At 35.6% G+C, this 27,039-nt stretch overlaps 1 protein-coding gene across 2 annotated transcripts in view; it reads left to right on the top strand.

Moving 5' to 3' along the window:
* Positions 1-8,878, top strand: part of NETO2 (neuropilin and tolloid like 2) — a 28,930-nt gene extending 20,052 nt beyond the window's left edge. Inside the window, exons 7-9 of one of the 2 annotated variants that reach the window (XM_082770230.1) lie at positions 1,152-1,380; positions 5,387-5,500; positions 8,139-8,878. In XM_082770230.1, the coding sequence (XP_082626356.1) occupies positions 1,152-1,380; positions 5,387-5,500; positions 8,139-8,719 (924 nt within the window). In that variant the 3' untranslated portion in view covers positions 8,720-8,878. The remainder of the gene's footprint in view (positions 1-1,151; positions 1,381-5,386; positions 5,501-8,138) is intronic. The other variant, XM_082770231.1, reaches the window with a different exon arrangement.
* The last annotated feature ends 18,161 nt before the right edge of the window (positions 8,879-27,039 follow it).

The following is a 27,039-nucleotide window of genomic DNA, read 5'->3' as shown; positions in this document are numbered from 1 at the left end:
AAGAATTTGAGATTCCTGTCAGTAGGCAGATGCATGAAAAATTGTGCTGTTGAAAAGGTCTTTAGTATTCGTGGTGTCAGCCAGACAGGCCATTTTAAATGCACGGTCAAGACTCGGGCTTATCTGAGGAACGCACTGAGGACCTGATGGTTTAGAACCTCTTCTCCCTCAGCCTCCACATGGATAGATTTCTTCTCTGTCAAAATTATGGACTGCTTGGGAATTTTAAAGATGGCTTTAATTTACAGGTGGCTTAATTATGTATCTCTTCAACTTTCACTAGAATTTTGAGAATTCCAATATAGACCTACAAGGGATTAAAAAGCCCGATGATCTTTCTATGCAACTCTAACTTAATTGCAAGCTTTCTCAAGCTTCCTGCCCTAGCAAGATAAATTGTTTGCTCACTCTTCAAGTACCATGTTGGTCTTCCAATTTCTTTGCTGCGTATGGTCTACCACTTATGTTGCTTTTTCTTTGGTTAGATTTTTATTTTCGGAGGAGTTAAGATTGGCTTAATTTTATTAACTCTTCCTAGATAGCCAGTTTACTTATCTCCTGCTTCCATCTTTATTCAAATTACCCATGGTTTTCATGGTTTATGTCTTTCATAACACAGCTATGTATAAGTAATTAGCTTCCATTCTGAAGCAACAAATTTTAATTTCCTTATTTTGCTTCAGAGCTTTGCTCACAAGATTTCTTCCCTTATATTTTAGCCCGATTTTTATGAATTAGAAAGGCAAGAGAGCAGTCAAAAGACCATTAACTGTTCTTTCAGGACATTTATGTGTTCCTTGCATCTGTTCTAGGGTAACAGACTGTACGCTTAGCAGAGCTGCTTAGACCTTTATTCAGCTCGTGTGTTGATTTTTATTTATTTTTTCCCCAGGGGGAGCAGAAATACATCAGAGTAAATTATTAAGTAAAGATTGTCTGGGGAGGGGGAATGAAATGGAGACACTTATTACAAATTCCAGGTACTATCCCACATTGACCTTTAATGAGAGGAAATGCAAGTTTAAAAGCATTGTGAATCCGGAGTTACACAAATGTATATGGGGACAAAACATCTTATTCAAGTCTAAAAATCAAAAACTGTCTTCTTTGTATTACTTTTCCTGGAGATACTAATTTCTCTTTTCCAACAGATTTATTTACGATTTCTGGACTATCAAATGGAGCATTCCAATGAATGCAAAAGAAATTTTGTTGCTGTCTATGATGGAAGTAGTTCTATTGAAAACCTGAAGGCAAAGTTTTGCAGTACTGTAGCAAATGATGTCATGCTGCAGACTGGGACCGGCGTGGTACGAATGTGGGCAGACGAAGGCAGTAGGCTAAGCAGGTTCCGAATGCTGTTCACTTCATTTGTGGATCGTAAGTACATTTTAAAGTGCCTATTCTGGTATCACGGCACTTCAGGTACTTTAGGAAAAGCCATTAGCTATGTCTTGTGCAGCAGGAACTTATACTATTTCCTTCACATACAAGTAGGTAAGTTAAATACTTGCTTTATTACAGTTATGAGCATGGTTCCTGAAGAACGGCTTTCCTCCTTTCTTAAAAGGTTTCTTTTTCCTTTGAATTCAAGAATAATACAGCCTTAGGGAAGGTCCTTCTCGATGATTTCTACAAACGTGCACAGACTTACTTAGAAGACAGCAGTGAGACTTCCGTAAATATAGTCATTATTCTCATTGGAAATTAAGATGCTTCTTGAAAGCATCCTGTCTGTGAGATTTTCTTCTAAGCACTTTCTCTCTGAACTTAATTGAATTTGGTTGCCTCACATATTTACAAACGACAACATAGCCCACATTGCAGAATGTGCAAACTGCAAAGAAGTGTCATCTTCAGCACAGAAGCAAACTGAGTTTCGAACTGCACGGCAGGCCTGAGATATACGCAGAGAACTGAATAAAACATGTCGCCACTTCAGGAGAGCAGACCTATGCTTGTGCTAAAGGTTTTCAGAAAGCTCTGCTTGAAGAATTAGTAGTACACATTTGCTGCCAAAGACGTAACTGTTTTTGACAGAAGTAACATGTCTGTAGACAGTTCTGAAACGGATCCTGGTCACCATCTTGCAAAAAAATACAAGTTACAGGTAACAGGTAGTTTGATGTTCAGCTCCATTGAACAGGAAAGTTTAACGCAGAATGAAAGATAGTTTCTGCACAACAGCCTTTCTGAAGTAACAGCGATTGATAGTAACTGTCTTATTGCCTGCTTTGTGTACATGGTAGTAAGAACCAGTAGAAAGAACATTTCACAAACTAGTCTATTGTTTAACCTAGAGTAGGCATTTAATAAACTTTATTGTGAATTTAAGTATGTTTTAAGCATAACCTGCTTATCAAATTTGTAACAGCTTTTCCAGTACTTTTTACTTCAATACAATTATTAATATTAGTGATGAAAGCTGGAATTAATTGCACTATCTCAAAAAATGCTATGAACTTTTCCAGGGGAAATTATCCCTATGTATTTTAAATACTATGGAGCAGGGGAGGAATGAAGTGCAAGAGGCTGAAACAGTAACCACTTCTTGAGCTGAATAATTTTCCAAAGTTAGAATTCTAAAGGAATTCAGAAGTCCTTGCCAGAAGAAAGTCTGCAAAGGCATGCAGTTATTTATCTTCTAACTTGAGATACTGTTTTTCTTGGGTAGGGTAATTCAAAAATACGTGCCAGAAAACTAAGTGTTTCCTGTATTTTTAAATAGTCTAGTGATAATCAAGTTTCCAAACTGAAAATAGTGAATCTGGGTTTATCTTCTCTTCAAATCTCTAACCTATTTTTCTCTTCTACCTTATTAATGATTTGTAATTATAAGAAGGCAACCATGAAAACAATCAATATTTCTGAAAAGATTTACATAAATGAGCTAATTGTGCATGACAGTCACCTAACACATACCTAGTGCTGCTTGCAAATTTGACTAAGTAATTCAGCTAACAACATTAAAAATCAATATATTTGATTTCTGGCTTGATTCAGTGCATGAATAATGCTATATATAAAGAACACTGTGAACACTGCGCAAGTTTTAGGTAGCTGTTATGAGAGGAGTCCAGCTATGTCCTTGAAGTCCTGGACTGGAACCAATCAATCACTGTGACTGGTAGTCAGACTTTGTACTCCCCATATAACAAACAAAGGAAAATGAAGTCAATTTGTCCCATTTCCATGGACCTGTGAGCAAAAGCCATCCCTAAAAAACATTAAAGAAACTACACAGGAATGTAAAATAGAGAATGTGCTGGGGGATGGAGAGGCAGCAGCAGAATGCGTCATCCAAAAAGATACAAATGGAAAAAATATGGGAATAAGAAAAGGAATGTGTCTTGCATCACAATTCTTCCTCTATGCCTCCAAAAGAACTACAACTCCATACAGATTGGTACTAAAATACTAACAAATACACATGGATTCCTGACAGATGCTCTGGACACCAATTTCATAGACCTTCCTTTGTCTCAGATATTTTAATAGATGTTGTAGACTATTACATACACAGCCTTTTAAAGTTATTGTATATAAAGGATAAATAAGATCAGTATTGAACTCTGGGGAACACCTCTACTGACTGCCTCCAGCTGGACTTCATGCCTCTGATCACATTCCTTTATGCCTCTCAGTTGAGTCAGTTTTCAGTCCACCTTGCTGTTCTCCTACTTAGTCTGTAATTCATCAGTTTCTCTACAAGATTGTTATGGGATACAGTTTTGGAAACCTCACTGAAGTCAAGATATACAACAACCACCACTCTCCCCATATCTACCAAGCGAGTTTATTCCATCCCAGAATGCAAGCGGATGGCTCAAGAATGACTTCCTTATTGTAACGCTAACGTCTCATTCATAACTGGTATAACTGGCATGAGCTATAACTTTCTAAGCATTGATAATACTTTAAAGCATGTCCTTCATTTTCTGAATCTACTTTCCAAACAATTAAATTCTCAGTTCAATTCAGTAATTATTACATGTGTCTTCCTCGCTATGACATTTTAAAATACTAAAGTTATGCAGATAAATTCTTCCAGAATACCTTCTAAATAAGTTCTGTAGTATGTTAGAGGAAGAAGTACTACAGTGCTTGTACTACAGTTAAAGCAAGCTTCCTATATAGGTCTTCTTGCCAGATTGTCAGGGGTTAAAATTAACATGAAGGTAATACAAAAGCTTAAAATGAATGAGTGGAGATTATGAAAATTAAGTGCAGTAAGAAATAGGAAGACACATAATTGGGTCAGGAAATACAATTTCAAAATTAAAGGCTTGAAATTTCTTTTCTTCTTTAGGCATGACTCCCAGTTTTGTCACTGAGTCTGAAGCCTAACAGAAGGGATAAGTGAGAAACATGCGGTATTCAGGACTTGTCACCCTCCTCTACTTGTACCCTTTGGGTTTCGCTGTCGGTTTCAGAGAATCCAGACTACTCAAGAATAAATTCTTTCTATGAAACCAAGTAATAGAATGTCTATCACATCTATGCTATTTAATATATAATTGATTACACTAATAACAGACACTTCTGTGATAAAAATAACACATTACTGAGACAGAAAAAATTAAAAATAAAAATCTTGTCTAGTGCCCTGAAGTCATAGAGAATTTCCCAAGTATATTATTTAAAATATATATATTCTTTTTCAGGATGTTCTATAAGGATTTTTCTAACATCAAGGAGCTATAACAAACATTGATGCAAAAAATCTTTAGAGCAACTTTCTAGTTAAAGTATTTCTTCAAATTTCCAACTATATATAGACAGATAGATAAAAAGATGGACTTTACTCTCGTAATCCTTGCATTAGTTCTGATAGGAGGATCTAAGAGCTTTGATTCACAAACAGGAATGACTTAGATGCCTCCAGTTACTGAAATCTCTTGCAGTTACTGAAACAGTCCTCTGCAAGCTGAAATCTGATTTGTCTTAAGATATTAATGGGCTCCAAAATGCAGATGTTCAGGAGCTGTTTCACAACCATTTACACAGCACGTACACAGCAGACTGAATAAACTTATAATTGATGGTGAACATGTGATTTAAGTGTTAAACTTTTAAAAATAAGTATTAAAGCCTTCTTCCATTATTTGTGTTGTGTGGCCATCTTTCTGCTACCCATTTTGAGCAAGAAAGTTTTGTTTGTAGCATTGATAAATACACAGGAAACCAACCAACCAACCATGGAGTAAATAATCTGATAATTACTGATGTGCAAAAGAATTGTTTCAGTTTGAAACTGTAAAGAGAAAAGAACAAATATGCATGTTAAAGGTAACAGGAATTTACTATCTTTTTTTTTTTTTCTTTTTTCATGCAATGTATGACTTACTGAAAATTCCTAACATTTTCTTCCTCTTCTCTACTGCAGCTCCCTGCTCAGGCAACACTTACTTCTGCCATAGCAACATGTGCATCAATAATTCTTTAGTCTGCAATGGCATTCAAAACTGTGCATACCCTTGGGATGAAAATCACTGCAGAGGTGAATATAGTGCGAAGTATAGCCTTTATAACCCAGCCTGGTCAGTTTGACTTCCAAGAAAGTCCTGAAATGTCCTTTCCTGGAAATATGCTGAAGACAGCTATTCTAATCTCAGAATGGTGTTCCAAATTTTTTATTTAAACTCAGGAGGCATGTAAGCTTACTGAGGATTGATCTAACTGCTTTACAAGTAAATCTCTTCCTCTTTAGCATAAGCTTTTCATTTTAAAAGAATAATAGCTTAATAGGAAAAAAAGTGTAGTATTTGCCAGGTTCCATCATATCCATTTTGAGTTTTAAATGAAGCAAGTTGTAGGGTCAAGTAATGCCTTTTATTAGGAAAAAAATTGAAACAGCTGGAAAAAGACAGTTCTTCAAGCATAGTCTTTTTCCAGTCTAAAGTAGAAGCAGCAGTCTCCAGAGATAAATGCAAATTTAAAATATTTGTTTTTGTTTTACGTTCTTAATCATTGAGACCATCTCAGAGTACATGCACCTGCTGCATGTGGTGTAAGAAGTGGTGGGAGGAAGGAGGGATTGGTAGGATGTGAAGAAGTCATCACTTATGGAAAATAGAGACATGTAAAGCACTGCTTCTAGAACCCCAGGCAGAGAAGTATTGTTTAAACTGTCACAACTACAACAAGTCATTTCAATATCAGGCTTTGTACAGAAAGTTCTCATGATTTGAAGAAATTACTATTCTACTCAAGCACAGATATATTTATCTGTGTTTCAACAGTAAGCGAATTTTCAGAGTTGAAACAAAAACAGTTTAAGGTCTATTTTTTTCTTGCTAAAGAAGCAGAACAAGAGCTTGTGCTCATGTGACAAATTGAATGGCATAAGTAGGTCTGAAAAAAAAAAACTGAAAGATTAAAATATATACTCAGTTTCAAAGAGAAAGTCTTAACTGTAGGAAGGGTCAAAACCTTCTCTAGCAAAAACCTTGAAATAAAATAGTGTTTTGTTATTATTATTATTTACCAAAAGACTAAAGTTTGATTTCTGTACTCAAAAGCTATTTTGCAATTGTATTTTGGACAAGCATTGTAAAAAAATCACACTGCTCTAATACACTCTAACGGAAGGTGCATGTGTTACATATTCTGCAAGTTTTCCAGCTAAAAAGCATGATCCATAACAGTTAAGTTTTCAGTGGATAAGTAAGTTTCCTCTAAATAATCCTTACTCTTAATAATATTAAAAATATTCTATGTTCCCTACTAAGTGCTGGATCTATTTCCCATCTCTAAGTGCTTTTCTAGAAGCTCACATAGAAGTACACCACTAATGTACTATAGTATTTCAGAAACAAAATTTTATGAAAACTATATCATTAGATTAGAAACAGTCTTTCCCAATCTTTGTACATCTGATGATGAATAATCTACCATGTTTTATGTTGGATACAATTTAAATGCTGCTTCAGTAGTTGCACAGCACATAATTAACGGATAGTTGAAGATTGGATCCATCTTGTCAGCTAAGGCAGACTTAAGGAGACTGATGAAACCAAAAGAACAATTTTAGCTTTGAAAAGAAGGCTTCTCAATTGTGCTCGGTTCCCAGAGGCACCTAGAGTTCTCATTTAGTCCATGTCAGTGACTCCCTAAACCTGATTATGCTGCAGCCTACCTTACGCCTAAGGCCAGTGGGGCATACAAATAAATAGCTAAAAAAAAAAAAAAATAAAACCAGTCACATGCAATTTCTTTTAAGAGACTGGGGAAGACATCACCTTTTGATTAAGACCTTGATGAAAAAAAGTTTTCCAAGAATTAAGAAACCTAGATACAGACGAGAGAACTACTATAGCATTGAAATTTGTATCTCCCACAGAAGTATGCTAACAAGAGCCAAACTGGGTAGGACAAGGGGAGATTTGCTCATTCATATTAAAGCAATAAATGCAACTCAGAATAAATAGGCTAAGCTCTGAAGCGAAACAGTATTTCAGACATGAGGTATTAGTCAATTCCTCAGGACTCTGTTCAGTATATGGGTTGTTTGCATATGGTGGTGTGCAACTCCCTCTATGCACTGTGTGTGGAGTACCTAAGTGTATAACAGACATACCCAGATGCCAGAACCCTGATAGCTGAAAATATGCAACATTTAGGCAACATTTTTTTCTACAGTTTTAAATGCTTTTTCCCCTCGCTAGCAAATGTTGCAGAGTCTATCACTGGAGAAATCTTGCAATCCTCTAAGTGAAGTATTTTTACAGAACAGAAACCTAACTGGAAAATTGGAATCTCCAAAAAAAAGAATTTTAAGTATGGAAAACCATCTTGTACTGATGCTGCCATCTTGTGCGTTTCCATACAAAGTACTACCCAAAAGTGCCATATTGTTTAGGTTGGTTGAGGTTTTTTGCTCCCCCTTTCTCCATACTCTTTCCCTGAGTTTATTACCATCACTAAAGAAGACGGGTAACTAGACTTGCTGAATAAATGCACAGATCTAATATGACAAATCATACAGGTCTAGTCTCTAGTACCATGAATTCATTTCATTAACAGCACAGCACTTACGTGGCAATCACACTGCAGCTTGCTTTATTCTAATATACAGTCCAAAATATGAAAATATGAAAATATGAAGAGCTCTCATAATCCCCATTTTTTCTTTGCAGAAAGGAAAAAAGCCGGATTGTTTGAACAAATCACCAGAACACATGGAACAATCATTGGTATCACATCAGGGATAGTTTTAGTTCTTCTTATCATTTCAATTCTCGTACAAGTAAAGCAACCTCGCAAAAAAGTTATGGCTTGCAAGACTGCTTTCAATAAAACTGGTTTCCAGGAAGTATTTGATCCTCCACATTATGAACTGTTTTCACTGAGGGACAAAGAGATTTCTGCAGATTTGGCAGATTTATCAGAAGAACTTGAAAACTATCAGAAAATGAGGCGTTCTTCAACAGCTTCCAGGTGCATTCATGACCACCACTGTGGCTCTCAAGCCTCCAATATAAAACAAAGTAGGACAAACCTCAGCTCCATGGAACTTCCCTTCCGCAATGATTTTGCACAACCTCAGCCAATGAAAACATTTAATAGCACATTCAAGAAAAGTAGTTACACTTTCAAACAAGCGCATGACTGCCCCGAGCAAGTCATAGAAGACAGGGTGATGGAGGAAATTCCATGTGAAATCTATGTTAGAGGAAGAGAAGATACAGCACAAGGTTCGTTATCTATTGACTTTTAATTTCCTAGTTAAGGTGGTATCAGTGTACATAGAGGACGCTTGTGTATAAGGACAGTGTATATATTAAAAGTGTATTATATGCAGCGTGTGATGCACACACTTTTAGCTAATTATACTTCATTTGGAAAAAAAAAAAAAAAAAAGAAAGAAAGAAAGAAATCTTCATAACTAATTTCTGCTGAAGAACAGTGGACTTCCTCGCATCCTCCCAAGCTACCTGCCCGGTGGAGCAACAAGCCAGACTTTGCATGGAAATTGGAAGTTAAGGATGTTGGGGGAAAGACAGCAACAACCACCACTGTCATTGATCAGCAAGAACAGTGACTGCTACCCTTCTCTTCACATCATTTTCTCTTATTTAGATGTCTGCTTTTCAAGACAGTTTTAATACCTCAGTTACATAAATAAAAGTAGTTAAGTGCACCACGTATATGTCAACATAGGTGTCTTATTGTATTTGTCAAATTGAAAGAGTTAGTGTTAAGTGCCAGTTAAGACTCAAGAGTTACATTACAGCCATCTGTTTCATCTTGCCTGCCATTTATATTGCCTTTAATTATCAGTTCCTCACTCTACGCTTTGTGAGAAATAAGTGTAAGGGGTTACTGCCTTTTTAAAAGATATTGAGGTTTATTAATTTTAGTACTTTTGGGAACGTGATCCTCGCAGCTTGTGGTTAAACACAAGCGCTCATGTTATTCTAGATGCAGACTTCAAACTGTTTGCATTCAAGAAGGTTTAGGATTCTAAGATTCTGCCATGTATTATAGATCCATGTGGCTCCACTGATTTCATCACTCTGTAGTTAGAAAATAATTCTGTTCCTGTGTTTTCCAAGTATTTACATGAATAGACTGTACTGTACATCTCTCTCAAAATAGCCTTTTAGTCCTTATGCAGCCAATCTTCCCTACTGAAATCAGTGATGATACTTTTAGCTCGTGTCCTACTTGCCTGAAAAGGATTGCTCTGACATGTGTGATCACCAGGGAAACAAGGAGAAATCAAACAACTCTTATTAACCTTTATGGAACCTTTCTCGTGCCCCCCGTTGCCACTTGAAAAATTGCACATTTCATACCTTTTTTAATGGTGGTTTGGACCTAATTTTAACATTTTTACAATATAGAACAGTTTTTTCAAATACAAAATTCTCATTGTGTTTTTTAGACTTTTTATATAGTTTGATACTGTACAGACTATTTATTAAATCAATATCTAGCACCTGTACAACAGGCTTGTTTCACTGTCCATTTTAGCAGCTCCGAATAACATGCAGTTGCTGCCATGTATACCACAATTTGCCAAGCATACTTAATAAGACTTCTGCATTAGCCTACGTTTTATTCCCTGGTTTCACAGAATCACAGAATTGTCTAGGTTGGAAGAGACCTCAAGATCATCGTTTGTTTGGATTTATTCTGATATTTTTTTCACAAGAAACCTTTTACTAAATGTGACCTACCAGCTCGCACTAGTTATAGCCTTTATTTGGAAATGTATATAAAACCATATTTACAGTGAGATGTTTGTTGGGCTGACTACAGTACAAAAATTAGTATATGACCTCAGCAACTGAAACCTCTTCTCTTAAAAACAAATGAACAACAGTTAAACTGAATTTTCATTAAATGGAAAAAAAAAATAAAATGTTTATAAAACATAAAAAGAAATGCAAAAACTTACAAAACATAAGAAACTGGGGGGGGGGGCTGGGAGGAGGGGGGGAAGGAGGAGGGATTTGATTGATTATCCTCAACACTTCCCAACTTCAAAATTAAGCCTGTTGTGTATCTAAAAGAACTTAGGCAGAAGGTCACAGATCAGACCCCTAAGGTTATACCCTGGTCACAGTTTTTGTGCTTATCCCAGAACATATTTCAGCTTGAAACAACAAAACAAAGTGGGCTTTTTTTTTTTTTTTTTCAGATGCACTTCATGCAGCTGTTAAAAAAAAAAAAAAAAAAAAAAAAAAAAAAAAAATAGCTAATTTTGACCTGATCTTTTTTAGTATATTTCATTAAAACATTTTTTTGACATATTTCATTTACTTCTCATTGATTTCAGTAAAAAATCTCTCATCATTACCTGTATGGAACAGAATGTTATTTGCTTCAGACTTAGTTGCAGATTCTTTCAACAGGAAATACATAGTTTTACATGAGTCCTTTTTGTTCATACAACTCTGGTAAGTGCTAGGTTTGCATGAATAAGTTTCCTTTATAAGGTATATTTGTCCATGGGATAAAATATTATGGTCCCTTTTCTTTCCTAAGTTATATTGTCTTTGAACACTAAACCTGTAATAATAAAACAAACAGCAACCCTGCAGAGCGCAAGTCTGTGGAGAAAAGGGAAAAGCTTTAGTGAAGAATTCTCAGATGGCCTAAATAATATTTTCATCTCTGTTGCAACTTCCTGGTGACATGGTCAGAACACAGCTGCTTTTCTGCTACCCTAGAGCAGCTGGGTGAACTTCCTTAACCAGTTACGACTTGTAAGCAACATTTTCCAATATCCCCAGGCCCAGCACTTTGTAGTTTGTAGCATAAAGTTGAGATACCCCTGTCTAGCTAACGCCTGCCCGTTTCCCAGTACAGAGTAAAACTCTGAAAAAGGAGAGTTCCAGTATTTCAGTAGCAGCAGACCCAACCCGTATTGTGGCAAAAATCCATACCTTTTTAGGAGCATTCTGATTTTGCACTCATTTTTACCCATATCACCAATACCTTCTGTTAGCTCTGAATGCATGTAAGCAAAGAAAGCAAAGATACATTTCCCTATATACATGCTGACCAGGAAACAGTCAATGACATGACTTATAAATACCAAAACATAGTTAATTTTTATCTTCTATAGTTTAGACATAACACCATTTAACGTGAAGTATTCATTCTCGATAAAAACTGTAAATCTACAGCTGACATTAAAGTAAGTGAACAAGAACCATGATTCTAGAAGCTCTGTAAGGAGATGCCTACGTTTGCAGATATGACGACAGTGGGAATTCAGACTTCATGCTGGTAATGACTGAAGTGTTTCAGTGACCACAGACATATTAATCTGTCCTTAAAAAGCATGAAATTCTCTTGTCCGGAGTAGAATTTATGACTGTAATTGTACACACAAATTATAGTGGTGTATGATAGGAAATACTTTCCATTCTTATTAAACCAGTAAAAAGAAAAGTTATGGAAAGACTTGTCATTGACTTACAAGAAAAAGTGCCTGTCATGTGAACACTTTGCAGAATGTTTGTCATTAAAATATATTTTGTTTTGTTTTTACTTGGTACAGAGAATTCTGTTTATTAGCAGCCCATCTCCTGATACTTGAGGAAAAAATGCTTTCCTTATTTTCAAATCAATTTAGTCCTTGAATAGTTTTTTTTTTAATATCAAAGATCACAATAAAATTTACATTTCTGAACTATTTAAGTATAATCTTTTCACTAAAGTGCTACTTATTAACAGCATAACTAAGAAAAAAAAATCAGCACCTATATTTGAGAAGTTAAGAGCAAATTACATCTTGAAATGGAACCACTAAATTCTTATGGCTATATTGAAACTTTCTACTGAGTGGCTGACTGCATTTTACTGTGAATAGATACAGAGACGGATCATCCAGGAAGATTTATTTATATTTAGATGTCCTTCCTTCAAAGTTTATGTATGAGCCCTAAGATTGCTCAAATCTATGGACTGCTTGCCAAAACATATTTATAATCTATGTCAGACTGAAAGATGAGCTGATTTTACATTATTTGACATCATGCCATTGCAGCTGAACATTAATTTTAAAATCCTTACCCCATTATAACTGAAAACCATTGAGTTAATTCATGTTTTGAAAACAAGTATTTACAGCACCTATCTCAATCTAACAAAATAAAAGCTAGAATCCTTAAGATTTCTGTTCCTGGGGTTTCCAATAACTATTTATATGTGGGATAAATCCTATGAATACACAAATAAATCACATGTTAATATGCTCTAATATGTGATTCTGTGTCATCATGGAATTGCAAGTTTATTTTCTCATTCAAATTCCTTTGCTACGTTTTACAGAATCAGCTTAACAAAAATCTGTTTTCCATCTGTTTCATACATTAACACCAACAGGCATTTATTACTTGTCAGCTTGTTCCCTCTTATCTATCTATCAAAAATAATCCACTATATACCAGATAAAACAGCTTAATTTTTTATCAGTCTGTCTCTTCTTACAGAGCCAAGCCCAGGGAGAATCAAAGCAAGAACTTAATGTCTTAGGATGTCTTTCCATTACCATCATGTAATTTGTGGTAATAGTTCTTATACAGGAGAAGCCCATAAAATTTACATCAAATTCTGCTAAAGAAAAAAAATCCAGTCTTATAATAAACCAAATAATAGTACATAAGACCTGTACACTTCAAAATTAAATATAATTTGCTATTTTGTAATCTCAAACAGACCTTCTGAAAGGTAAGATCTGTCAATGCTGCCAGAGTACTTCACTGGTAGATACCATACTGTTTTATCTCAACAACTACTTCTTCTCCACCCAAACAGATTTCATAGAGATCTTTGATGTAATGAAATCTTATTTCATTACTTTATTAACTTATTCATAGAAATATAATATTATTTACATCTCACAATTAGCCTCAAATTACATTATCACCTACATAAAAGTTGCTTCTCTCTTCCTCCCAGATATGTTTAGGGAACAAGAGTTATACTATAGAAGTATACTGAAGAAATTAAACCCCAGAATTTCAGAGTTTAAACATTATGCTAATTTCTGGTTTTCTAGAGCACCTTATTTGTCACTGGAGAAGTAAGAGACTATAAGAAAAACTCAAAGCTCACAAGATTATCTCCTTAACCTCAAATTAATATGGCTGAACTGGAGCAAAGTAAATTGGTTTTCTAATACACAAAGTCTAGTATTTTATGGGAAAACATTATCAGTATTTAAAAAGGCTTGTTCTTTTTTTTTTTTTTTTTTTCTTAATTGTGAGAAATTGTGAGAAAATGGGCTTCGTTTCCCCTGGTTATCACACTCAGTTTGCTCGTAACACTTGCCTTTAGTAACTACCACATTCACCTCTGAATAACACAGAGCGTAGGCTTCCTGAAGCTGAAAGTTCCACTGGTGAAGTACATCAAAATGTACAAAAACAAGAAGGAAGAAAACAGAAGGGGAGCTGAAAATAAATAATTCTTTGTTCTAAATACAAAATGGGAGACAGCAGAATACTGACCGCTGAACATTTCTGATGCAATGTTTAACTCACCCTTCAATGCACTCAAATTGCTCTCCAGGTAATAAGGCATACAATTCTATTTAAGCAATATGTTAGTTTCCCTCACTTCAGTAAACACCCTCAATACTCCTAATAATTCGGAAAACGCCAGATGCTAGTACTGAGAGTTTACTGGATAGCATTCTCAATTACTGCTGATTATTATATAAAAAAGACTATTCAGTGATTAATGGGGGTGGAAAAGCAGAAAAACAAGAAAAACACTCTTGAAAGCAATTATGAGAATAAGAGATTCTTAGAAAGACAAGTCAATAAACCCCAACTCTCACAGATGCTGTAATGAATCTTCTATTTGTAAAGAACAAACAGGCAAGGTACATAAGCAATACTGTTCATTACTGGCTCTTCCACTGTATGTTTAATAACCCAACAGAGCAATTGAAGGCCTGAGGTGAAGCCAAATCATTTTAATTTTTCAATAGTAACAAAATAACAAAGACCAAAGAATGAAGATGTTTGTTTTGCACTTACCAGAAGCATAAAAACTGCACAAGCCATTTTATCTTCTATTGTCATTACGTTTTATCCTGAACTGTGAAGGGAATTCTGGAATAGACAAAACCAGCACAAGATATGCATGTAAAATTCAAGTGTATAATAAAGTAATAAAAAAGTAATGGATGCTTAAAGTAATCTCCTATATTGGGTAGCTTTTAGAACTCTGTGACTCCTAAGGTTATCATATTCTCCCAGACGTTTCTGCATTTATGTCTGTTTTGACAAATTTCAGTACATATACTTTAGCATAAAATTCATGCAAGAGAGGTAGAAAACTAAGTTATTTGCCTTTAAGACCCAGAACTAATAATTAAAACTTCAAACTTGGAAAGATTTACTGCACTGCAGCTCCCAGATCAGAGTGGGAGTAAGGACAGCATATGGGAAACACATCCTTACTTGAACTAGCAGAACACAAACATGAGATATTTCTTACTGATTATTAGAACAAAAGTGTTGTTGTTTTAAATACACACACACTATAGTCTCAACTTTAGTTAGCATCAAAAAACAAAATGCTTTTCTAAAGCAAGCATATGCATTCCTTGTCCACAAAGCTGTAACAAACACTGGGTAGATTTAAATATCACACTACTGTGTTTAAACTTATGAAACAACTGTTTTGACATCAACTAATAAAAGTATCAATAATTGCATTATATACATTCATGGAAGAGTTTACTTTACAACAAGTTACCAGATGTGTGACATCAGGATTTAATGAAAACATCTGGGCACCACATATAAATGTAACACTCTTTTGCTTCATTTGTCAAATACTAATGCTCGACAAGACAAACAGAAAGCACAAAAACACTTCTTTTGCAGTACTCCCTCCTCCCCTCAGCAATACAAATAAGGCTACTAAGTGGTTTATAGCAACAGTACCATCCAAGGAGCTCAAATTAACAAGCTGCCCTCAAAGTTTAGTGAAAAGCTAATGAGAAGTAGAAAGTATAAAAGATATCCCTAGATTGATTTTGTGTTCCTAAAAAGGTTGTGGACTGTGGTTGTTTATTCCTAAAAAGGTTAGAAAGAAAACAAAAATACCCACAATTATCAAACAAACACTACCAAGGGAAGAAATAACTCACTGAACTGTTTTCCTTGAATCACAACTCAGGGTCGTGGCTTATCCTTGTCATAGAACTAGACAGAATTAATATTGCCAAAGAAAAAGGAGATGGAAAAGTCACTTGAGATCTACAGTACAATGAAAAGTTATTTCTGTAAATCTGCAAGAAAATACAGATTGATTGCCTTGTTGAGTGGTTGAGCAGGTTAGAATGGTTGAAGGAACTGGCAGAAAGTCAAGCCAATCTCAAAGCAGAAGAAACAGTCTGCCTCATATAGGAGATTTGCAAACTAGTCTTCTGGCTGTGAGGCAATCTTCTTTTCTTTAATTACAGAAGCACTTCAAGTAACACTCGGAGAATATCTTAAAGTAATGCTAATTTTGCTTGTAGACCCAGGGCTAGCCTTAACAAAAATGTCTAATAATGTATATCCGGGGGGGTGGGTAAGGGAATATATCTTTGATTTCCTCAGACAAGAGTTAAAGTTTCAGGGTCTGATATAAATCCTGCAAGATTTAGCGGATAAGCATCCAGAAATCAAGGGCCTGCCCAGTCGCCTACAACATCAGAGAAGGGGAGAATACGAAAGGCAATAAAGCTGCCTTGAGATCCATGGCTTTGGAAGTAAGATTTTCTGCAAGTCTTTTGTGGTTCCAACAGTTAGAAGTCAATCCTCTCTGCATCTAGCTCCCTGGCTGTCTTTCCAAGAAGGAAAAATAAATCAAAATGGTAAAATAGTTATCCCCTCTTCCTCCCCCTTGTTGTTTTTGTTGTTGTTGTTGTTGTTTGTTTGTTTGTTTGTTTTGTTTTGCTTTGCTTTGTTTTTTGCACACAGCATAGAACACTAGCTATGATGTCCAGTGTAGCTCTATTCTGTTGGATATCTGACTATAAACTGGAAATTTTGATGATTTTTTTTCAGATAAATTTGTCTAATCTCTAATCAATTATCATTATTACTAACGTACAAATATTTGCATTCTCTTATGACTTTAAGGTTGAATAACTGCTGATGACTGCCGTTGCTAAAATATGAAGAGCTTTTTAGAAGCTAGAGAGTTCTTTAGAAAACATTATCATGCTTTACATCAGTTATATTTAAGGAATGCAAAAAGCAATGAATAAGCCTGCAAGAGCATCTTAGTGACAAAATGTGTGTTCAGCCTCCAATGAAGAAGCCTCCTGTATCATAAAATAAATAGCTGTCTGTAGCAGAAAGAGATAAGCAGAAGGAAGAGAGCTAGCCTGGCAAAAATATATTAGAGGTAACATATTACTTTCAGACAAGGAACTGCCTGAAAACAGATTCGGCCTTGAGAAGCCAAACTATTTTTAAACATTGGTACAGACATTTTGTTTAAATGGTGATGATTTGGTGCCTTTTTTGTTTGTTTTGGTGGTTTTGCTGAGACAGAACATTACAGTATCATAAGATTGTTTCCAGTCGTATGCTTTGAAATCTTGTTTTAAATTATTTCATCATCAAATATATCTAACTAAAATACAGCCTGTCATTTAGAAAAGAAAAAAAAAGTCTAATGCATCAGCAGCAAAATTTACTTTGAGATCATTTATTATTTATCTGGAGATGCAGGTATACAGGAAAAGTTTCATATCTCTAATGCTGTAGTGCTTGATCCCTTACTAATCAATTAATATTAACTCCCAATTAACTCCTTTTCTGCCTTTGTTAATCAACATTTTACCCATTCTGTACCATTCAATGAAAGGTGCCTAAGTAAATCTAATCAAAGCACGGATTGGGATTCCTCCAAATTCTGTATAACTGTGATGCTGACTCTCCCTCCTCCTGTTCGCCTGCTGACTCTAGTATTTCTTTGTTCCACTCTAAGCCTGGTGTCAGGGACATAAAGCTCAGAAACAGGCAGCTGTCCGTCACACAGGCAGGCAAACTGGCTATATGAACTGACTGCTTCAGCAGGATCCTGGTTCTGTCTGAAAAAATGATAAAGGCAAACATCTCATTGTGATGTGCATGCTGCATGCTGAGGAGAGTCCTCATGCCCTGACTTATGACTGATGCCCTGTTTCTCCCCACCCCAGCACCCCATCCCTTTGCTGCAACTACAAAAACTTTCAAAGCATCTTCCTAACTTACTGAACAACAAAGGCAACTCTCAGGCCAAAGGATACAGACAACCAGTTATATAAATGCTTCTTCTTATCAGTGTGGAAAGATATCACTGTACAGCTTTATTGCTTTGTATGTGGTATGAAATATAACACATTTTATTTCAGAAGTACAGTAAGTCATTTTGCCAGTCACCATATTGCTTTTTTTTCCTTTTATATATATATATATATATATATATATATGCATATACATGAAGTCAAAGATTTGCTGCTACTTTCTCTTATGTTCACAGCTTGCCCACAGGAATGACACTACATCCCATACATGCAGCTAATGATTCTTTTTCAATACCTATGCTTAATAGAAATTAAATTTTGCAAACAGCCACAACCAATTTATTTCAAGAAAATAGCTATTCAGTATAGCTATTATGGGATAATCATTTCTTTTTAAGAGGCTTTCATTGTAAGATATTCAATGCCCAGTTCAAGTGATATTGTCACAAAAATCCTTTTTGCTGCCTTTGTTAATCAGAACTATAACCCAGTAACATCGGTCTTCAAGTCTGGAGTGTTGCAAAACAAACAGAAACAATTGTTGCCCAGGAATTCACAAACTACTCATCTGAAACCTGTGCCCTCATCATTTCCTGCATTACATGACATCTGCCTATGACACTATGGAGAGTTTGTTCTTTGTAATAACCAAAAACTTTGGTATAGTGCTCTTCAGCCACTAGCCCTCCAAGTGCTTCAGAGAGTAGCTAATGCTCTACAGTTTTCTAATGGTTGAGGTCATGTTCAGAGAATGAGACCATCTCCCCAGATTTCTTCTACCTTCAAGGTGATTAAAAATAAAAATAAATGACTAAAATATGTACTACTCTAATAAGCCTCTTGAAAAGATCTAGGAATATGTCTGTGGATTTACTCCACGTTTTATAGAAAACGATCCTGACTAACATGAGATGATTTTTTTTTACAAAAGTAAAAGCCCCAGCGATACAGACTTACAGAAGGACAAACACAAACCTCAGGACAAGATGACAATATATGCGTGGAGATAGTTCAAACCCTGGGGAGAAGTCCTTCTATTCATATAATTTGAAATAGATTTTAAAAATCCATTTATTCTAAGAGTCAAAGCTATCATATTTCTGCACTATTCTAACATAGCAAATATCAGCATTTTCAAACAAATTGCTGTCGGCTCCTAAGACAGCATCTTTAGATGCTATTTTAGAGGCAGCACTATCCCTCTAGTTAGAGAAATCATACTGTCAGATGTTCTCCCACTCCCTGGCTACCATCAGCTTCTTGAAATATTTGCATTCTTGGGTATTCATCCATCACCTCTTTCTCACTACCTTCATCTCCACTCCTCCCCATCCACCCTCTAAGTAATCTACAACTCAATCTTTACCAACAAGGGAAGCCCAAATGAACACCAGCATCAAGCACTGAGGTCTAAATTCATTGTCCTATAAACTTTCAATAATGAGAGGGGAAATCATTTTACCTCTCAGAATTGGTTATCTACCTGTAAAATAAAAGTAGTAATACTGAAATACGGGAGTGGCAAGACCTATTCAGGCATTATCTCCGTATGCAAATATAGGTTGCATGTTAGAGAAATGCCAAGGTCACCCATGGGTCAGTTCAGAAACATGACAAGTGGTGCATATCTTCCCCTAAAGTCCTGAAAAGGTAGATTCGGTTATTTGTAACTAAACTCCAAGGTTTTAAATTGTTATAGTTATTACTAATTATGAGCCCCACTAGTACAAGTTCAAGAAAACCCACCCTTCTCTACAATTAAGATAACGCTATTGCTTGTTTTTAAAGTCCACAAAAAGTTTCATATAGCATCTCTTTGGCTATTAAAAATATTTCTTCACCTTTGGAGATGGTGTTTTTTGTTGTTATTGGTGGTGGTGGTGTTTGTGTTTTGTTTTGTTTTTTAATAAAATTGTTTTACTACAAAAGCATTTAAAAATAACTTTGAGTTAACTCCTCTTTTCAGATACACTGGCATAAATGAAAATCCTTGGTTCCATCCAGATTAGGACACCTGAGACCAGAAACAATCTCATTGAATTTGAAGTTCTGAGACAAAAACAGACTGTCTCAGGTCAAAAGCTGACTAGAACAGAGAGACACAAATGTTGCCAGCAGAAAAGGAAAAGAAGCCATGCTTCTGCTGCGCATTAAACATGAGGGATTCCTAATATTAACACTTCAGCTCAGAATGGTTCAAAGCTGGTTACTGAGATGCTTTTTCAAGTTAACAACTTCCCAAATAGAGAGCAAGAAGCAAGTCAAGGTAGGATCCTATCTTTCTTTTACCTTTTATCCAAGTAAATTAGGTCAGCCACACAAACTACAGTATTCTGTGGTGTGGTACAAGATACAGGCATAGTTTAGACAGAGCCACATATGATACAGCCAGAAATCTCTTTGATATTTTCTTGGTCTTCCTCCTGGTCCTCCCTCCAGGATGCCTCTCTCCTCCTTGTAGCTGCCCAAAAGGGACAGCTTCTGTCATTTTCAGAAATGTTCCTAGGCCTATTCCTAATTGGGTAACAATGAAAAAAGGTGTATTAACTTACTTCTCAATGTTTAAAATCTTCATTGATTTTATATTAGAGATCAGTAAAAAAGATCACCATGAATTAAAAAAATAAGTTTTAAAAGAACATGAAGAGCTGAAAACACAATGAAAAGTCAGTAGCTAGTATCTGTCAGATTCTCATTTCTTCCCCTGCTCTGTTTGATATTGGTACTACATGACGAACACAGCAATACCATAGTGCCAATATTGCTAAAAGGCCACAAGGACGTAGTAATTCTCATCTGGGAATTCCTTTACATGAAAAAAAAAAAAAAAGTTTACTGTAACTGAGACTGACTTGCTCTAAAAGTGTTTCATTTGAAAAAGATTGAACTTATATTGATAAAATAAAAAAGCCAGCAATTTCTAATTGTCAGAAAAATGACAGAAAATAATATTTGGGTGCTATATAATTTTGGGGGGCAAAAGTCATACAATCTCCTAAGGAACTAAATCTGTATCCCCTGCAAATAATAGCTAGACAGTAGCTTTACTGAACATACTAAAATATTTTTCAGTGCTAATCTACATACAAGTTTAAGGATTTCCAGAGAGCTCCAGACATCTAGAGTGTTATTTGGAAGAGTAATATATTACGTTAGCAACACTATTGATTAACAGCACAGCCCTGTTACTAAGGTCAGATGTGCTTATTGATTTTTTTCTTTTTCTTTTTCCTTTTTTTTTTTTTTTAAGGAAGACTTTGTATGAATATTAATGGCTAATAATCCTAAACTTGAAAGAACAATTTGCCAGTTGAATTAAATCAGATTTTCTGTCCCCAGCAGCTAAGCTAAATAAGCAAAATGCCACATCTGATCAGGTGATTATTCCTACTGCTTTGTAAAGGTTTTTGAAAAAAAAGTCTTTGTCATGAATCTTTCAGAAAGGGAAAAATCTAAGTAGGAAAGTGTGTGTATATATATATACATGCACACACACATAAAGGTTAAGTTATTGAGGTATCTGAACAGATACTACACAATGACAATCCAGAAAGGGGTGAAAAAGTCAATTGCATATATATAACACAAAGCATTGCACTCTTAGGTCTTTTTAACATCAAAAGAAAGCTGAAAATTGGGAAAAAAATTACCTTTCCAGAGTTAAAACAACAACAAAACCTACAGCTTTATTGAAACACTGCAGTCTTCTACAGCAATATTTGTTTCATTTATTACCAGTGAATGTTATCACCCAACTAATGATCTCATTTTCCTATGCTGACACCACTGGATGTTTTACTCTAACAATAGACTGCAGAGATGCTCACATCACTCATGATCCTGATGCCATGTAAAATAGATGAAAGATGAAGTTCTTTGTTTTTACTGCTAAAAACCCTCACAAACACAGACAAATCTGATTCCTCCAAGAATATTGCAAAATAGAACACAGGAGGTAAGTATTCCCTGTTTTATTAGCAGCTTACTATCAGCATTACCTACTAATAATGTATGGACATCTAGAAAATAAAGATGTTCAAACAATGGAATGGAGAGGTAAGCTTAAATAACTCATCACATCAGTCTTTAAAGAAAAAAAAATTAGCGTACGTTATTGTCACAGCTTTTGCTTTACCGTGTTATCAGTGTTTAATCTTTTTATGTGAAAGACCTGGAAACACCACAGAAATTTCCTGTTCCAAACATTTACTGAGAAGCCATTTTACTCGTTTGTACTTTTAAAAACAATTTTAAAAACAATTTACTTTTAAGCCGCCTACACAGCTTACATGGAAATAGAACATAAGAATATTCCTCTGAATTCTGAGTTACTCTAGAAGGAATAATGCCTCAGTTGCTTCCCTCCCAGAACAGAAGCTTTTAGAAAATGCTTTCACAGGACAGTAGTTTGCTTATTTGCTACATTAATGTACATTTCAGGCTTTTAAGTCAGGGGGCAAAGGCAGAAATTAATCAAAAAAGAGGGCACGCAATGCCCGTTTAACAATTACAATAACGATTTTTTCCATCTTTGACCATGAAAGAGTTCTTTACTTTATCTAAATTTCTCATTCAAGTTGAAAGACTGAGTAGGAAGAGAAAGAGATAAATACTGCTTACTTCATTTACCAGCTCACTTATTTCATTAGACTGGCCACAGCTTACAGTGGTGAGAATCAGAGGAGAACCTTTTCTTTTACATCCTGATAAGCATACAAACGGAAGGCTTATGTTCCTCCATTAGTGCCAGTTAAAGCATGTTGAGGACCAAATAAATAAGCAAAGAATGGACTTTAAAAAAATATTTTTTGTCACGCGATGCTCTAGTAATACCTAGTACAATATCATAGCATTAATATAGAAGAAGAGTCATTAGCCAAGTACCTAACTCCTGCACCGTTACATTAGTGGACTCTAATTAGGAAAAGTCATGAATACAAGTGCAACAGTTGGTGCATAGGACTACTTCCTGCTGCTTCTAGGTGAAGTACAAATACTCTACCATGCTATAAAGCATATGTAATTGTTTTGTGGCAAATTGTTTTATGGCATACGGTTACATAAAGTGCAGAAAAAGAAAAATGTGACCACAGCATCTCTTTAATGGTAAAAGGCATGATGCTCTTAACATGTCTCTATCTCAGATAGCAAATTTACAGTTTAAAGAAATTAATGAGATCTTTAAAGTTATATTTAAAGTTGTCTACAGTGAAAAACTGCAGTGGAAATACATTTGCAAAAACATTAAGGTAGGAACAATAGCAGGATCCTGACTACATAGATATTATATCTTTTATGGTTTTGATTTCTTTATGCTTCCTTGTTTACCCTAATCCTGAACTATGAGAAATTACAGTGTATTATATTTAAATAAGGAAAGGAAAGGAAAGGAAAGGAAAGGAAAGGAAAGGAAAGGAAAGGAAAGGAAAGGAAAGGAAAGGAAAGGAAAGGAAAGGAAAGGAAAGGAAAGGAAAGGAAAGGAAAGGAAAGGAAAGGAAAGGAAAGGAAAGGAAAGGAAAGGAAAGGAAAGGAAAGAAAAGAAAAGAAAAGAAAAGAAAAGAAAAGAAAAGAAAAGAAAAGAAAAGAAAAGAAAAGAAAAGAAAAGAAAGATTACCCACAAAGTTGAACATACAAATAGTATATTAGAAAAAGATCTTTTCAAGTTGCCTACAACCTGGATACTGAAATTTTTTGTGCTATAGGGACTATGCTGATGCTAGCATTTTGGCAGCAGATTTGGCAGCAGGTGATGTTCGTTATTCAGGTCTTGTTTTTCTGGAGTAACAATTACAGTTTACATATAGTCATTTCCTGGGCTCTCAGGCACTCTCATGTAATCTGGTTCTGGGTATGGTTCTTCCCACTTGTAACAAGGATAATACTAAAAACAAAATAAAATGCGGTCGCAAGACAGATTAAACTTTTGATGTGAAGGAGGATAACAGTAATGAGAAAAATCCATTCTGGAGCAGAGAAGGCCAGGTGAATTGTGTTCCTTTGTCTTTCTGAAGAAACAAAGACCAGACAGGCAGGAACAAGAACAAACTCTGTTTCTGTACAGCATCATCCAAATTAAAGCTTGGTAGCAACTGTGAATTATGATTCAATTTAAACCAACACCATTCCATAATAGTTGGAATAGTCACAGAGAATGGCAGCAAGGGTTAATTACTGTACTTGATATTAAATTGAGGTATCTCATTTTGCTGGCTTACATCTATTTAACTTGCTTTTTCCCCACTTGTTTCAAGTCAGAGTAACTAGTGGATGAGAGCACCAGGGGAAATCTAGATAGCTACTAAGTGTACCTAACCGTTAACACATATGAAACTAATTACAAATTTTTAATTGGTATCTTTTCCATGCCAACCTTCTTGCTCCCTTCCCTCCCCCCATACTGACTGCAGTTGACAATACTGACTACACAAGTGTTGACTTGGAGTGAAATATTTCATCAGAAAACATCATCATAAAAGCCACCACTTGACAGCCACATGTCATTGCCCCACCTAGGAGCCCCCCAAGGTGGCGCCCAGCACAGGACCATGCCTGCTGTTGTAGGTGCATGGTGGGCTGGCGAGGCTGGTCAAGTATACCACTGGGTGGAATGGTTCCATTAGGAGGCAGGAAATGACAGTTGGTGTACAGTGAGCAGTCATCTTTTAGGTAGAAAGTAAAAAAAAAAAAAACAACAGTGCAGGCAAGAAGTCAATTTATAGGTTATAGTATTGAACAAAACATATATCCGTTCCCTGATCAAACAAAGCCCATAACTTTTCAAGAAAAAAGCATCACAGTAATGGATTATTTAAAGCCTCCAAGAATGCTTTGATGGAAACTAAGCAGAAAATTAGAGAAAATGGAAACAAAGATTTCATTTATACCTGTGGCTATGAAAGTAGATTACAAAAAAAAAAAAAAAAAAAAAGATGAAAGGCTGTAAGTTCCACTGTTGCTTATAGAGAACCACAACAGGAGAGAAAGCTCAAAAGGATATGCACACATTTCGCTCTCACAGGGAAGGAGGGCTAGAATAGAAATTACAAACTCTATAGATGATTTCTATACAAAAGCTACATAAATAGCTCAATGAAATGAAAATCAGGTAGCACCTGCCTGCCTTTCTCCCCCTGCACTCCTCCCTCCCCTCAAACTGGTTACTAAATATAATTCTTCTTTTTCTGTAAGAATAATTATTCTAAATATACTACATTAAAGGAAAGCAAAATATGGAATACTATGGGATGTTTCTAGCAACTTTTACCAACACTGCTCTAATATAATTAAACTATAACATTCCCCATCCCTGTTTGAAAATTCTGCTTCTATACAACCCAGGCAAAACAAAGTCTCATGCTACTTTATTCAGCTTTCAATCATAGGCTTTAGAGATGATAGTCGAACATCATTAGCTTTTGTTTTGGCAAAGCCTTGTTCATCACATCTATCGAGGTTGCGCAGTGAAACAGTATCATAAGCTCTAACAACCCTGAAGCATATATGATATCTTAAAAGAAAAGTGAAGAAAAGTCTTATTTCTCTCTGACTGTTTTCTTTTTCTTGTTTTGGTATTATTTACAGATAAGCTACAAACAATACTGAGATAAGCAAAAGGAAACTGAACTAAAAAAGCATATGACAGTATGCAGTTTATCAGTAAAAGTAATGACCCCTCCCTGCCTCATTCAAGTTAAAGGGGTGCTAGGACTTACAGGATGCTGGATGAATATGCTTTAAAGATTTGAAGGAGGCAGACTCCTGGAGAATGTGATGGCTGCTAAAGTCTAGGTACGGGCAAAGATATAGGAACAGTCATTATCTGCAACTAGGCTGGAAAAAAGCTCCTCCAAAGTATGAAGTGAAAATCGGCAGGGCTGTCTCACAACAGGCCGCCCTGCCTCATCTCTCCGAGATGACCTAGCAGCCCAGTGCAGTGATTGAGGGCACTATGGAATATAACACTTCACAGATTGTGGGTCAAGCTGGTTTCCTCCTTTACAATACATATTCAGATTCAGAACAGACAGAAAATAAAGATACTAGAAGGTAAGTGTAACATTTTTCTCTAGATATCTCAGACTTGGATGGTACAACCCTCTGAGTAGATGGCAGTATAGATTTTCTCTTTTAGTTTGATTTTTTTTTAATTTATTTTTTTTAATCTCTACTAAAATGAAAGAACTACTACACAATTGGATCTTGCTGTTCCTGTGGAGCTATCACCAAGGTTGGATGTGAAACATCACTAATATTTATACACATAAAGATTACCTTTAGCATATGAGGTTGTCAGGACAGTAGAGTTCTAGAAAGTATAAATACATTTCTGAATATAATTTACAGAAGGAAACTATTCCTACGCTCACCCCCATCAGTTTTCTCAGAAAACTAACTCATCCTGTGCTGTCATACAGCCTCTAAAGGACACAGATGCAAAACACTAATGCAGTTTATATGCTTTTTATTATTGAAAATTAGGGAAAGGATGATTGCTCCTTTACCATAATTTTTTACTTCAGTTTTTCAACCATCAGATCAGGAGGCTATCTTTAGCCCTGTAATGAATGCAGTAACATTTTCATAGAAGGCAAATTGCTGATGGGTGCTATACAAGTTTCTTCTGCAAATTCTGCTCATGCATTCAGCTCTGCTCTGCATTATCGATTTTATTACTGGCCTGGAACTCTAAGAGACCAAGGCTTTTACAAGCTGAGACTAGTAACTAAGTCAGGCAAGTCAGGCAGTGAGAAGAATTTTTAGGGTATCTTGGTATACAACTGGAAGTGCTGCATTGGTGTCCAGGTGCCACTGGGATAGCTCACAGAGCAACGAAGTCCTGAAACGTCAAAGGAACACTTAAATAAGAAGGAGAGCTGTATCAGCCACCTAGCCTTTCAGGATGCTATCTTGGAACCAAGCTATTGACGAAGGTCAGAAAGGAAGTAATGAGGTTGCCCTGAAATGATGCTGAGCAGACAACTACAAGACTGTACTTCAGACAATATTAGATCAGACAGTACAGCCTTACATAAACACTATTGTAACAGCGACAGCAGAACCACAAAATCAGTTATTTTTCAAATAACTTTTTGCAAACATTCATACATATGCATTATCCAAATTTACCAAAGCAGTAATCATCACTGGTGTTTTAGCTTTTATGAAATTACAGGCATTTTTGTTTATAACACACAAGGCCTCTAAGTATGCCTATGCTATATAAATGCAGGTCTAAACTTCTGGAAAAAAAAAAAAAAGAAAAAGAAAAAAGAAAAAAAAAA

Source organism: Aythya marila (assembly GCF_965140915.1).
Source record: "Aythya marila genome assembly, chromosome: 12".
In the NCBI taxonomy this organism is placed as follows: Eukaryota; Metazoa; Chordata; class Aves; order Anseriformes; family Anatidae; genus Aythya; species Aythya marila.
The sequence above is the reverse complement of the archived record's forward strand: the minus strand, read 5'-3'. Positions and strand labels throughout refer to the sequence as shown.